The sequence below is a fragment of the Sphaeramia orbicularis genome, chromosome 1 (assembly GCF_902148855.1).
Source record: "Sphaeramia orbicularis chromosome 1, fSphaOr1.1, whole genome shotgun sequence".
NCBI lineage: Eukaryota > Metazoa > Chordata > Actinopteri > Kurtiformes > Apogonidae > Sphaeramia > Sphaeramia orbicularis.
In genome coordinates, this window is record NC_043957.1 from 32,395,783 (window position 1) to 32,412,029 (window position 16,247).

Below are 16,247 nucleotides of genomic sequence, written 5' to 3' on the forward strand. Positions count from 1 at the left end.
TGTATAAAGACTGTTTTGTTCTTTTATTTATTTATCAGAATGGCCATTGTTCTTAATCCCTCTGGATGGATGTAGGAACATGATGTTCTTATGCTAAATGTTCCGAATAATCAATATAGTATGGGCTGTGGGTGCTTTTAACAGATAAAATACTTGGATTAGTTTGTTTTTTATTTTAGTATTGTTATTTATAAACTTAAATGTAACCATTGTAGCTGATTTTAAGCAGTGATTGGATAGAGTACAGAGCGGTCCTCTTCAGTACCACAGGTAGAGGGCAGTATTTCCTAAACCACATAGACATTGACGCAACAGAAAATGCCAGAAGAAAATCCCGTGGTGCGTTTTCATTGGTGCTTCACCTTTAAACCCCCCTCGCTTTCAGCCAATCAGCTTACACATACATGGATCACACGCCGCCGTTGCTGGGTAGATATAACAAAAAAACTACAGTGTTCGCGTCAGAGTTGAAGCTTGGACACAACAGACGGTCAGTGATTTTACTCAGTTACTGAGTTACTGGAATAATGTAGCAGAAAAGTAGAAAATGCATGCTTATTTTTTCTGGTTGGATTGAAGTACCGACATTTTGAACGATGTTGTAACTGAGAGTCGGTGCTCGAGCTAACGGACCGTGTGCAATAATTGTATTTTTACTAACATCTCGAATAAAAGACAAATTATAAACGTATCATATTGTATCAGTTAATGTATGAAATTTGGATTTTAGTTTCGTGTTAGGCGCGTTGTTGTCTCTTCGGTTCATGTTAGCATTGGTGAGTTTGGTGTTTTGACGCAGCTCCTCTTGACAGTCAGCACTTTAAGCTAACGTTAGCCATTGTTTATCAACAGTGACTTTGAATGAATAGGGGAGGGGAGGCTGTTGTCTTCCTGCATGTCTGGGCATGTTTTCAATTGATTTCTGCTCATAACATTTTCGTTTCTTCTGCAGGTGTCATTCGGAAACCCCCCTTTTTCACTCTCTTTCGCTGCAAAGTTTATTTTCTGGTGTGAAACATGGCAACTGACTGCGAGGCCTGGCTGAACGCAAACCCCGTCGGTGAGTGTGAATAGTCTGAACGTTTCAGCCTCATCAGCTGTATCTAATGTAGGGCACTGGGTGTGTTTCATGAGGAAGTGGTTGATGCTTGTCTGCACTGTCTGCACATGATGGGATGTTGAATTTTGCAAGTATATGTGATGCTCAGCACGCATGTTGTGGGTGACTGTAGATAAGAATTGATAACCGTGTTTGTTAAATCTGCATCTCTTATTGAGGTCACTGTTTTTTCATCCGTGTTTCTCTACAACAAGGGTGTCAAACTCATTTTAGTTCAAGGGCTACAAACAGCCCAATTTGATCTCAACCGGGGTGGACCAGTGAATTAATAGCACAATAATCTAGAAATAATGTCAACTCCAAATTTTTTCTGTTTTGTGCAAAAAAAAAAAAAATTAAGAATGATAATAACATTCAGTTATGAAAATGTTTATATTTACAAACTGTCCTTTCACAAAAAATGTGAATAACCATGAACAAAATTTCCTAGAGAAATAATGGCAATTTTATGAAAAGCATGTCTCAATTTAGCCTGTCATTATACCTGTGTATTGCAAATGTAGTGGATGTACAAAGGCGCAAAACATGTAAAGATGCCTAATACTGATACAATTTTGGAGTTTGGAATTTGGAGTTGGTATTATTTACAGATTATTTTGCTATTAATTTAGTGGTCTGACCCACTTGAGATCAAATTGGGCAAAATGAGTTGGACACCCTTGACTGTTAATGTCTTCAGAGCAATTTGTGCAAATTTAGCAAATTCATCCCACAGGCCAGATTAGAACCTTTGGTGGGCCAGTTTTGGCCTGTGGGCCATATGTTTGACACCCCTGATCTACTTCCTATGCAGTGTATGTGACAGCTGTCCGGGGCTAGACCACACACTAAAAAGTACTTGAAAAAGCATAAAATCCAAGTACAAAAGGGATGATATGTGGAGTAAGTCCTGAAATGCATTCGTGGTCATCTAAATTATTGATCTTTCAGGGGCTGAAGACCTTAGTGATTCCTTTCTTTCTGGAGATGAAGACAATGGAGGAATCTCCAACAAGAACATCAACAATGAGATCAATGGCAACTGGCTGTTGACTTCGAGCAACAGCATTCACGAAGCACGTCTTAAGGCCAAGGCCAAGCGGAGGCTGAGGAAGAACTCCTCCAGGGACTCTGGCAGGGGCGACTCCCTCAGTGATAACGGGGACAGTGTCAGGGGGACCATCACGGCACCCACCAGCCCTAAGAGTAAGCTACTGGACAGAAAGTCCAGGCTGGGCAAGGGCAGAGGACTACCAAAGAAAGGTACATGGATTAAGTGTTGTATGCACAACATGTTACCACCATTACCAGATGTCTCACATTCCCTGATCTACAAGTGTTACCCATTTGGCTGTTTTAGTGTAGGCGAGGACAAGTTAATGAAACAGCCACTAATGTTGAGTACTTCAAAGGGAAGTCCCACATCACAGTCACCTGCATTTGTGATCAGCCGGTGGGTTTCCATCTAAGAGCCATAAACCAATTAGCCAGGAAACAAATGGCTCATCATCTTCAAGCAACCAAGCTTCTCTGGAAATTTCCACTTGCAGATAAAATGGCAAAGTATATGTGTGCGCACAAGTTACTTTTAAAGTTCATATACAGATATATACCTTTTTTATTTCTGTGTATACTGACACAGAGAGCTGGCTTTGATTTTAGGGGCAGTTTAAGTATTATATATTTAAATTACGTGATTTGAAGACTATAGAACATTTGTCTGCATTTTGATGGGGTGATATTTAGATTTTGTGCTGGTAATGTAACAATCTTATTTTTAGGGCACAATAGAAGATGCAGATCATGAATGTCTCACAGCTAAAAATTGATTACTATCCAGTTTACATATCAAGCTGATGGATCAGAAGAAGTTGATGAACTGAGGTTTGATGAAAATCATCAAGAAAGCGTAGATCTCAAAATCAACATTAATGCTTCCTCTGGAGACATTTCTTACTCAAAGAAAATTAAATATGCAACCGAATTGTTTCTTATTGCTTATATATTATTTTATCTTTAAGTAATGCACATTGACACCCTACAAAATCAGATTTTTTGAATTACTGCTGTTACTGACATAAAGGAAAAGTATATCATTGCATTTTTTTAAAAAATATTTTTTGAAATTAAAAAATGTTTAAACTTTGGAATCTTTCATATCATTGATGAACAGTTGAGATGACATGTTATAGCCATTTTACCAATCCCTGCATAGATGTATGGAAAGCATATAGTTTGGAGATCAGATTTATATGATTATGTGATTCCTAATTCATTCAGTCCATGATGTAATCATGCAATGCTAAGTTATATGTGTGCATTAGCATTAAGGCACTGAGTTCTCCATGGGCAGCAGAACTAGACCAAGTGCAGCCTCTCTTGGCACTGTGTCTGTTTTTCTGGTTACATAACAAATCTTGCCACACCAGTGAAACCCTGTTATTTGAGCCCAGAGATGTCCTCCATTAAACCTTTATACACTGCAGTTTTAAAGTGGCAAAGGCAGTTGGTGTGCAGAATCTTCAGTGAGTGCAAACTGTTACATACTGTGTTTTCATGCTGAAATGCAGTGAAGTGGGCAGCCAATGTGCAGTATGCCTGACTAAATACAGGGGGATGTTATATGTCAGACACTGGGTGGGTCTCACGGAGGTTTTAAACACAAGCAGCTTTAGCACTGGGCTCCTTAAACTGTCTGCAATCTGTTGGTGCTGACCTCAGACCTACCAGATGTGTGTTTGTGTAACATGTACAAAGAGGATCATATATCCCAGTATGTTTTGCCCCAGTTTAGTAAATGTAGCATGAGATGCAGTGCAGATTATCCACATAGCTGCAGATGCATATAATATTTTTTCTTGTAACAGCCAGAGTATGCTTTTTCTTTCATTAAGCCTGAAGTATATCTAAAGCCAAGTGGCCTCTGTGTGTGCGTGCATGCTTGGAGATTCACAAAAAATCCAGAAAGAACTGACTGCTGCGGTTTTGCGTACTTATGTATTTTTGGTCAAGGAACAGACTAGTGAAAATGGCAAGTTGATAGGACCAATACTTTGGGAGATATTTGTAATTTTTTCATCATGTTGCTATGGCCAGAATGCTTTGGTGGTGACTGCTGCACAAATGCAGTACAACATGCCTGAATACACAACAGCATAAAAACTACCACATCTAGAACCCGTGGATCCACATGGGTCAACGCGCTAGTGGTTATTATTGTGCATCTTGCATAACAGTAGCAGATAAAGTGAGGGGGGCCTTCTGGGATGCACAGATGATATACCAAATAGAGTGTCACCGTCATAGCACTAATTTGTGGCTCTGAATAAGGCACTAAGCAGATTAAAGGTCTCCTGGTTGATCTGATGTACTAATGTATCTCATTTTTCTCAACTGTGACATCAAAACAGTATACACACTCTAAGATGAATTAGACTCCACACACTGTTCTCAGTAGGTGGTTTTCAGGGTTATGTTTTGTAAATAATCACAGTAATTTGTCTAAAACTAGTTCAATCTACTTGTGGACATTGTAGGTCTCATAATAAGGAAATCAGCTGTATGAAAAAAACTGGATGTAAGTGTGAAGCAAGTAAAATTAATTTGTTCTGAGATTTTTATGGGCACAGTCACAGAGTGCTTTAGAAGATTCAAAGAACATCAAAACCGAAGTATTTTAAGTACTACAAATGATGTAGTCCTATTGCTTCTCTGTTGTTTCTCAGGGGTTGTATTTCAGGGACATCATTGGAAGAAATCTCAGTGCACTCAAAGGCTGCTACTTTCAGTGCTAGAATAACTTATGTTTCAAGATATATGGGCCACTTCCTCTTTTGAGAATGGCTCCACTAATGGTTCACTTGTTTTGTTTTGTTTTTTTCCAGCACTGCCTTCACATGGTGATGTTGTCGGATGTCATGTCTTAACATTGTCACTGACCTTTGTCTGCAGGTGGGGCTGGAGGCAAAGGTGTGTGGGGCAGATCGGGTGAAGTTTATGGGCCTGACAAGGTGGATGAGAAAGACCCCAACTATGATGAAGCTCAGGTACTGACTCTAGTTTTAAAACAGAATTTGTGTAACATACAGACAGACAGTTAAAAGTTTGTGCTGTAGATTTACTCTGATGCTATATAAATATCAATAATCATACATGGAACAAACAACTACCATTGAAGTTTTAAGGCTAAGCAGTAATAGCAAATTAGTAGAAATGGACAAAATATGTGTGTGTGTGTGATATATATATATATATATATATATATATATATATATATATATATATATATATATATATATACACACACACACATTTCTGGAAGAGTGTTTATATTATGTTTTTGATGTTCTGAAAAAATATAAAGGCACTAAAAATGTGCTGTATTAAATATACACAATGAAAACTGTAGAATTGAGGGATTTAGAGTAAATACTATATCTGTATGTGTCTGATATGTGATCTGCATTTGTACAGGGTGGGGAAGCAAAATTTACAATATTTTGAGGCAGGGATTGAAAGACAGTGTATGACCAGTTAGTTTATTGAAAGTCATGAGAATTTATTTGCCACAAGAAAATTTACATAATAGAAAATGTTTTTATTCTATGTGTCCTCCTTCTTTCTCAATAACTGCCTTCACATGCTTCCTGAAACTTGCGCAAGTGTTCCTCAAATATTCGGGTGCCAACTTCTCCCATTCTTCTTTAATAGTATCTTCCAGACTTTCTCGTAATAGTTTTGCTCATAGTCATTCTCTTCTTTACATTATAAACAGTCTTTATAGACACTCCAACTATTTTTGAAATCTCTTTTGGTGTGATGAGTGCATTCAGCAAATCACACACTCTTTGACATTTGCTTTCCTAATTACTCATATGGGCAAAAGTTTCTGAAAAGGTATGGATAATAGTGTTAGGTATGATTATGACATCAATATATGTTTGGTTTCAAAACAATTGACGTAGTGCCTGCTGAGAAAAAACAACTAAATGCTCATTGTAAATTTTGCTTCCCCACCCTGTATATGTACAATAATGATCATATTTGTACAATAATCTTGCCCTCTGTACAATGTTTGATCCATAATGTTAAATATATAATCATTTAATCACTTTTTGAAACTTATAATTGGTGTGATTGGTCTAGGCTGTCTGTCTATTTTGGTGTTTATGTATTTCTTTTCACTTGATATCTTTCCAGTCAGTGTTTGTAGTAAAGATGGATGGTGTATATTGAATTCTGGCACCAATTTTCTTTGTGAAAATGTCTTGGTTATGACTTACTTGCAATATAAATGTGTTAAATAATTTTCCTGAAAACATAAGTTCAAATCTGCTAATGCTGAGTCTTCTTCTTCTTCTTCTTCTTCTTCTTCTTCTTCTTCTTCTTCTTCTTCTTCTTCTTCTTCTTCTTCTTCTTCTTCTTCTTCTTCTTCTTCTTCTTCTTATTATTATTATTATTATTATTATTATTATTATTATTATTATTATTATTATTATTATTATTATTATTATTATTATTCCCTGAAGCACTCAACCATACCCATTATTTTGTTTTGTGTCTTCACAGGAAAACTGTGTGTATGAGACTGTGGTCCCTCCGCTGGATGAGAGGGACTTTGAGAAGACAGTCACCCCTATAGTACAAGAATACTTTGAACACGGAGACACAAATGAAGTAGCTGTAAGTGCAGCCATGTCTGAGACTGACCACAGGCTACATACGCAGTGTTTGATTCAGGTCAGCTTAAGGTCTCTGTCTGTGTTCAGGAGCTGCTTGCTGAACTGAACCTGGGGCCCATGCAGAGTGAGGTGCCCTCGTTGGCTGTGTCGCTGGCCCTAGAGGCCAAAGCCAGCCACCGGGAGCTCACCTCCAGGCTACTGGCGGACCTGTGTGGGCCGGTACTGACCCACAATGACATGGAAAGCTCCTTTGACAAAGTGCTACGAGAGCTCCCCGATCTGGTCCTAGACACGCCTGGAGCTCCTCAGGTGAGTCTTGCATCACTGTACTGCACTGAAGATTAGGGCTGTGTGTGAAAATCCTCCTATAAGTCATTTTATATTTCAATAACCTACAGCTGAAAATAAAATAAAATGTAGTTAAAAATATTATAGTAAATAGTCATTATTTACAAAAATAGTCATAAGTAATAAGAAGTAAGTGGTAATATCAATGTTGGAAGTGGACCATAGTAGTAAAGTACCAAAGCATTACAATCCAGTTCTAGTGTGCTGTAATATCCTATGGCTGAGATGTAGTCTCACATAACCAGACTTATCTCCATATCCCATTGTAGTATACCAGTGTGTAGATACATCTGGCACCATCCACTATCATTCTGGAATAGGGGGTAAAAGTTCTGTGAGTTGGACAGGGTTACTACTGGGACAGAACATGTGCAAAACACTGTCGAGATATAAGTGGTTTTGGTAGAACAAGCGCACGCGAGGAAATGTTTTTTGATACTAAAATGGCTAAATCCCTACATCAGAAGGCCGGTGTGTTTGTCAAAAACTTGCCTTTTTTGGGTATCATTACAGCTTAATGTTTTTTTTTCCACATAGCAAAGCGATAATGTGTAAATAGATGAAGGAAAGACAATGATAACCCTGCCACCCTCCTTTTATTTAACTATTTTTATACCTTCATGTAGAATGATTGAACAAAGTTTTGATTTAGCTAAACCAAAACTAAAAGCTTAACATGTGAGTATAGTCAGTACCAAATGTATAATAATGTAACTTACAAACCATGATATGAAATGAAAGGTTTGAAGTGGGTTTGTCGTTTCAGTCTCTGTAATAAAATACAACTGAAGTTTCGAAAAGCTTTAAAAACAAGTATTTGAGGAAAAAAACTGACTGAACTACCCAGTATTTAGTATGATTTCTCTTGCACTTAACATGTCTTGAACTCTTCTGCACAGACATTATGAGATTTATTGAACCAATCTTCTAGTGTTTACACCAGGTTTCATTCAACTCATGTCCATTGTTTTATTTTTGTTTGTTTTTTTACTTGTTTTTTCTTGGGAACAGAGCTCATACTAAATACTAACCATTTCCTGTAGAAGCCATGTACTATTCCATTTTATTTCTTTGTTGTATTTTAATAAAGAGACTGTGAAATAGATGTTATGCTCATTGACACTGTGGAGGGATATCATGGCCAAGTGTTGCCTTCTGTACAGTACTGTATATTGATGTATCGCTCAGCCCAAGTAAAAATATTCAGGCTTTATTAGCGTTTTGACACTGATTGTTTGACTTCTGCTCAGAGATATGAGCTAAAAGTACAGCCTGCGTCTTTGCATTTGTGCTTGTTGTCAAATCTTCCCACTCTGTGTAGTGTTGCACAGACAAACAGCTCTGTGGTTGAATGTGTCGGCGTGTGTGGGAGTGCTTGTGTGTGCTGCATCTATTTGAGCTCCCTCCTTTTCAGCCTGCACAGACATGAGATCTCTGGCCATTGTCTGTGTGTGCTGGCAAAATGCAAGCTCAGCATAGGACGTTCAAAGGGTTATTGGTCCTCTCCCCCACTCTGCTCATTTTACCATCTCATTTTGTCCCGCTTCTTGTTCCTGCCCTACTGTCTCAGTTCTCTGGTGGGTTTAAAGGACACTACATCTCTGCCCTGCCCCCACTTCCTTTCCAAAACCCCCTTTCACTTGTCTTTTTCGTTCCCTTTCACACTCTGCCCTCTTTCTCCTTGTGCCTGCCAGTCTCGCCACAGTTGCAGATCAGACGAGACGGAGCTGCCTCTTGTCTGTACAGGGACAATGGACAGTGATGAGCACAGGCTTTGTGGAGGCCAGAAGAGCAAAGCCAGCTCTTTCGCTTCTCAAAATCATGTGCTTGTACTCGTGTAAACAAACATACACGTGCCCCTGAGGCCACTGTCAGTCATCAGTCAGGACAGTGTTTTTAGGGGCCTGCATCTCCTAAACTATGGTCATTTGTGTTCCAATTCCAGAATTCTTTTTACATCATCCATTGAACAACAAATCCAGGCCTTAGCATGTAACTTTTTTGTAATATACAAGGGGGCTTCAACAAGTTAGTCCCCCAGTTTTACACAAATGGACTTTAAGGCTGGTAGCAATGCTTGCAGAAGTGTATTGACCTAGATAGAGCATACGTTAAAAAATAAACATCATAACTTAAACCATTTTTTCCAACTGTCCTTTTTCCACAAACTTTTTGAAGCCCCTTCGTACAAGCAGTCATTGTTAATTCTTTAGGGCATGTACTTATACATGATAATACAAAATACTTGTGACCATGAACATGAATAGATTGAATCCCTCCAGTGGACATCTGTCAGTGCCTTTGAGTTCTTTAGTCAGACAAAAGAACCTCCTGTCTGACTTAGAATGTAGAGGAACAGGTATCAGAAACACCTGGATGCATTTAGCTTCTCTCAGCTGCTCTGTGTTGTGTTACAGGCTGTTTACGCTTTCCCTTTTGTGTTTATCTTCCAGTTGGTGGGCCAATTCATTGCACGGGCCGTCAGCGACCAAATATTGTCCAAGAGCTACATCGATGGCTACAAAGGCAGAGTTGACTGTGAATACACAAGGTGTGTGATTATTTGGAATTCGGTCACATCCACGTTTTGCTTCCTTTGTGTTATTGCATCACATATCAGGGCAGGACCAGACTGTCTGCGACCAGATGTTTTCACAAACCACCCCAGACCAAAAATGTTCTAATCTGTTCTGTAATAAAAAATTGCAAGAATTAAAGAATCTTACTTAATAGGTGAAAACGGATTTAAGACATCTGAAGGATTAAGGAGCACAAAAAAACTCATTTTATTTTAAGTCATTGCCAGAAGCAGCAGAGGCAGACATGGATGGAGAAGGGATCAGTAATGACAGAGCTGGAGTGAGACATGGGAATGACAACTCTCCTTTGTTTTCCATTTTCCAGAGCGGCATTAGACAGAGCAGCGGTGCTGCTGAAGATGAGTATGGGTGGTCTTCGCATAGACAACCAGTGGGGGACAGGCGGAGGACAGAGACCTGTCATGCAACTCATCAAAGAGGTGAAGTCATACACAACACTGGGGATCCTATAAATTATAATCTTTATTTGTGTTTTTGACATTTTTAATACAAACTAAATTGCTGCTAAACTATGTCTTGAGATGTACATTTTGTTATCAAGGTGTCATTCCTTTAGTAATTTTATGAAGCTTTTTTTAATTTGGTAAATTCACCCTAAAGATAGTTGACAGTAAAGTTCTGGCCATGGTCACTGACTGGTGTAATCTTAACAAAACTGTAACAGAATCTGTAAAATTGTTTAAAGAGTTCTGTTTGTGGGCTGATCATCAACATGTAATCATTCTGTTTTCTTTAAGAATTCAAAAATAAGTGTTTATATTTGTCATTTCTGTTCTGTGTTCCATCAGATGAACCTCCTGCTGAAGGAGTATATCCTGTCTGGAGACAGTAAGGAGGCTGAGAGATGTCTGAGAGATCTGGAGGTTCCCCATTTCCACCACGAGTTTGTTTATGAGGTCAATAAGACAGCTCATCTCAGGCTTTTTTTCTATCAGTCTTACCTATTGGTCTTAATAACAACTTGAAGGACACAAAAGTTCAGACACTAACAGACTGTCAACATTTTTGCATTTTCTTTTAGGCGATTGTTATGGTGTTGGAATCTAAAGGAGAAAAGACTTTCAAAATGGTTCTGCAGCTACTGAAGTCTCTCTCCGAATCCTCCATCATCACTATCGACCAAATAAGAAGGGTAAGATGCCACCTGGTGTGTAAAAGAGGCACTACAACAGGCCCCCATTTGTTTTGCTGAAACAAATGATGACAGTTCAATGGACTCAAAGTATTTTTTTGTCCTTACAGGGCTATGAAAGGATTTACATGGACATTGCTGAAATAAACATTGATGTTCCACGTGCATATTTCATCCTGGAGCAGTTTGTTGATAAGAGTTTCAGTGCAGGGGTCATTAATGTCAAATTAAGAGATCTTTGTCCCTGTCGGTAAGTGCACCCCATCACACAGATAATTGCATTTATAAATATATTGTTTATAACTGATACTAACTGTTTTTTTTCCCTTTTTTAATCTGTCTCTTTAAGGGGCCGGAAGAGATTTATCAGTGAGGGAGACGGTGGTGTTGTTAAACTTGAAAGCTACTGAACAGTCCTTTTTTATGTGCCAGATTTCCTGAAATGAAGAGGATAAAGCTACTTTTTTACTTGCATATTTTTCAAAGTAGTTGGGTACAAGTTCCCCCTTCTAACAGTCGAAAGAATGTACATTTCTGAAAATGAGGTGGGGTAAGAGAAAAAAACTGCACTTTGGATTGAAACTAAGTAGATCACTTTCTTCAAGGTGTTTCAATGTAAACATTTACATAAGCTAACCCTTAAAGTGCCACACCTCTCAGCGTCAGTCATTCCATGTTGTTTTGTACAGTATTTTCTTGACTCCACTGCCACTTCCTGTTGTTTTCTAGAAAGCAGTGTTTGTACAGAATGACAGGTTTGTGTCAAGAGCTTTATAAAAGGGTATTTAAAAAAAAAAAAGAATAAAACCAAGGTGAGCATGTTGGATAAATACCAGCTCCCAAACTTGCTGCTGTTTCTATGCTGTGCTTGACTTTTCTTCTTTGTTACCCTTTAAATTACACAAAGATGTCATTAAAGGTGGTCGCATACTAGTGCAACAAGAAATACCAGTTATGTAACTTCACACTATGGTGTTAAGAATGTTTATTTTTATATCCGGGGAATACTGGTGTGGAAAGTGTACCGTGTATTGCTCCTCGTTTGTTCATTAAAAAATAAATCTAAAATAAAACAAGTGTTTTTCAAAGTGTCACAATAATAATAGCATTAATTACATATTTTGTGCCATGTTGTGTAGATGCTATAATCGTACAGTCACCTAACACACAAGCTACTATCTATGACTAATATGTCTGAGATGATAATCATAGTTATTAATACTTTAAGGCCAATATGAATTTACAGCAAAATTCTAATTGCATTATCTACTTTTAGAACAACCCTAAAATTTCTCGTAATGTGTTTTAGTTCACTATCAAATAAACTGAAGTTGTATAATATTTAATATTTCTAGACTCATATCAGTAATGTGTGACCAACCAGGTGATGTTGTGGACAAGACATTGAGAATTTTTTAAAATAAATTAATTTTCTTTATTTTTAAAGGACATCATTTGACATGCAGAAACATATAATCTTATTAGTGTGACAATCAGATCCACTAATTCTACCTCTACTGTCCCATGACAGTTTTATCTTTGCACCAATGCCATTTTACAGATGCAGTAACACAAATAAATAGGATGAATAATGACTCAGTTTGAGTTACCATCCACATGGGGAAAACTTACAAACAATAGATGTTCGCTTTGCTAATGACAGTACATCATTCAGTAACCAAAGTGAAGAACAAGACTGACAAGCTGAAGTATGGCTGGTCTCATGTAAAATCACTCTCGCACCACTTCATCAGCTCTTCAGTTCTGTGGACAAAAGCACAACTATCTTCTTCATATTGCACTTTACTGTCCATACAGTTTCTTGTTCTACCATAGCTTGTAAACACTTGATTTGTGGAATCCATCTGCAGAAATTTCTCTGCCAATTTTGAAGCTTCTACTGGACGTTTACAGCGACTGCTCCTTCATTGCCAGTTCTTGCTGCTTGACAGCCTCTTGAGCCTCCATCTGCATTTTCTCTAGTTTCTCGAGTGTGACTGATTTCAGTGGGAGCAGCTTTGGCTTGCACAGAATCATGGTAGGGACATCTTCCATGGAAAGCTGCCCTGTGGATTTAGCCCAAAAAATGAAGAAAAACAGTCATGTCTAGCAAAAATGTTCACGTTTGTACAAATAATCTTGGCTTGAAAAGGCTTGGCTTGATCAATTGCTATTTTCATTTGTATCAATTTATTTTAATTCTTGATAGACCCTGTGTAAGGTTTAACATAAATGTTACCACCTGCTGTACTGTATTATTAAGGGTTGATATCCATACCGCTGTCCCTTGGCAAGTCATATTTAAAATATTGACAGTAACATAAATACACTGAACAAAATATAGGTAAATGTACAAAATGAGACCCAGAAACTACAGTAAAAGGGGTGAAATTTATATTCAAGTATGTATTATTTGTATATTTCTACTTTTGCTTTTAAAATAAGACCATTCTAGCAGGAACTAAAAGAAGACAAATATTACATCAGTAGCTTGTTGTCATTTTCCATTGGACTAGTGGTCTGTTTCAATCCATTAATATAGCTTAAAGCTGCAATGACTTGTGGATTAGTTACTGACTACTGAATGAATCATTAACTATTCTGATAATGAATTGGTTTGAGGATTCTTAAGAGAAAAAAGGCAAAAGCTTCTTATATTTGAATAATTAATGCCATCTTTCTTCGGTAGTGATAGTAAGTTCAATATCTTTAGACTATGGACCAAACAAGACATCTGAAGGCATCATCTTGAAAACTGACTGACTTTTTTTTTTTTTGCCAATTTCTGACATTTTATAAAACAACTAATTGAAATTATCAAATTCACTGACAATCCACAAATTAATTAACAACAAAAATTACTACAAGTTGCAACCCTAGTTCAGTGGTAATGGCAGTGCATGATCTACATATTTTTCATCTCTTGCCCTGAATCCTCCTGACAGCGGGAAAACTCTGGACTTTCACTAAACGTGCACTTAACTACAGGATTGTGTTTATACTACAACATTGTCAGTGGTGTCCAGCTGTAAAACAGATTGTAAAGAGACAGAGCAGAACAGGGCACCCACTATTCTGCAAACTTTTGCAAAATTCTCAACAGTTCACATGTTGTACTGAGCTTCACAAACAGTCTTTTGTTTGTTACTACTGCTGCTGTCCAAAAAGCTAACTGTTGTGGTACAAACCTTGTTTAGGCAGGACCTCTCTGAATATTGACTTTACTTCTGGCATTGTGTCTCCTGGGCACCCTGTTGGCCAAAGGAAGGCAAACTCAATTTTCATTATAAAAAGCCAAAGGCACAAACAATTTAATAACAGTAACCTAATTAAGCATGACATAGATACAAGGGGCGAGAAGATCTGGTTTATAGAGCTTACATTTTCAAAGGATTAGTGTATTTGGTAAAGAAGTTATGTCGGAGGATCTAAAAGCCATTTTAACATTTATGGTAATCGCTTAGGGGCACTTTGAAAACAAAAATAAGACCTAACGCAACTATAATATAAGGTTATGGTGTGTGTGTGCTTTCTGAACCCCTTCAGTCTAAATTCACTAGAAATCATTTCCATGAAACGCTGGCAAATGCTCTGTTTGACTAGTTATACGTAGTCTTTTAGTAAAGTGGCGAAGCATCTGGCTAATATTTTGTGTAAAATGTCCCACTCGTCATACATTCAGCGTTTATTTGTTGAAAATTATAGACGGTTATCACATCTAACATTATTAGCTAGCTAGATAGCTACAAAGGCCGAGCTTCGTAATACAATGTTTTAATTTCGGAAGTAGCCGAGACGTACAGTAACAGCTTTTACGATATAAATCGATGTCTCTCGGTTGCGGTCTTAGTTAAATATACACAGTGCGTAAAAAAAAATTGTGTTTTCATAATCCTACCTTCTGTACTAGAGAAAAAGATTACAGTGATTATCAAGCAAACGCTTCCGGGAGAATCACGTGATCATCTTCTTCGCTTTAGAACATGGCGCGGTGATTTACTGACATCTACAGGCGGCTATGGGAACAACAACGGTACAAATCATGAGTGGTGATGTATTCCCATGGTTTGGTCATTTGGAGAGTTTGGTGCTACTTTTGCAGTGTTCCGTAACTCTTTAAAACCTGACGTGCCATCCCTGACACACCCTGTGCATTTGCAGTTTGGATGGCTGTAACACTTTGTTTGTACAATTGGAAATATTCCAACAGTTTCTGAAACCTGAGATGTCACACTTTATAGCTTTTATTGGGTCATTACGATAATTTCACTCACGCCTGCACTAGAAGCTGGAGGATAAGCCATTTTAGTAGTATTATAACATGCAGTAAATAGTAAATGACTGCTAGATTTTGAAAGATCTGGTCTAGTGCTCTGGAAAAATGGGCAAACGGACTCACTCACAGTATATTTTCTAACCTCTTAGTTTGTCAAAATGAGAAAAAAAAAGTCCAGGGGGACCACTTTAGTCTTAGGGTTTAAAGGGTAAAAATGTTAACAGTAAAATTAAATGCTTGGCTTGTGTCTATATTGTCCTGTCCTTGTCTGTCTTTTATTTTGTTCTGCCAGTTACTGATATAAAAGCAAAAATCTAAATATTCATTCAAGAATAAATTATTTTCATTCCTTTTTTCCTAATTTGCTTTTATATAGCATTACACATTAAGTATGCTTTTGTACTAAATTCCAGAGATAAATAGCACACTCACTTCACTGCCTGTATTTCCCACTTGCTGAGTAATAGATTAAACATTTACTTTCAACATCTGGCACCATGCTATAAAATCTGATACATTATTGTAAATAAAAAAAAAACAAACCTAGTGGGGTGGTTAAAATGAGCTGTAGCTTCAGGCTTCCAGCTGTAACACTGACATGTTAGTAATTTGTCTTAGTGTTGTCATATTGCAAAAGGACATAAAAAGTCAATACAGCATCCTGATTATAAAGATCTACTCATTTAACCTACATACAATGGTAAACTCATACTCATATATATATATATATATATATATATATATATATATATATATATATATATATATATATATATATATATATATGTATGTATGTATAATTTAATACTATTTACTATTGTTTTATTAGTACGCCTAATAGTTCTGAATGGTAGTTGAGGCAGGTAAATATGAAAGCCTTCTTGAAGAGTAACATGTATGCTTTTCTGTGTGATCTTGGTATTATTGAAGGTAGATTTCAGTCTTCCTTTTTTGCATGAAAAAATGTCTGTAGTGAAAATAGCACGATACAGTCTTTTTATTTTATTTTATTTTATTTTATTTATTTATTTTTTTTCACAATGAATTTCCATAGCAATGGACAGCTTTTTCATATATAGCTGTGAAAATTGTTTTCAAAAGTAGACCAAAA

The 16,247-nt window shown here is 37.2% G+C and overlaps 1 protein-coding gene across 1 annotated transcript; it reads left to right on the top strand.

Annotated features, from left to right (window-relative positions):
* Nucleotides 1-409: 409 nt before the first annotated feature.
* pdcd4b (programmed cell death 4b) lies at nucleotides 410-11,960 on the top strand. Its single transcript, XM_030135835.1, has 12 exons — nucleotides 410-490; nucleotides 953-1,060; nucleotides 2,051-2,362; nucleotides 5,051-5,145; nucleotides 6,668-6,781; nucleotides 6,868-7,089; nucleotides 9,582-9,679; nucleotides 10,033-10,147; nucleotides 10,517-10,624; nucleotides 10,750-10,860; nucleotides 10,971-11,110; nucleotides 11,210-11,960. The coding sequence occupies exons 2-12, from the start codon at nucleotides 1,018-1,020 to the stop codon at nucleotides 11,268-11,270; spliced, it is 1,419 nt and encodes a 472-aa protein (XP_029991695.1). The 5' UTR covers nucleotides 410-490; nucleotides 953-1,017; the 3' UTR covers nucleotides 11,271-11,960.
* The last annotated feature ends 4,287 nt before the right edge of the window (nucleotides 11,961-16,247 follow it).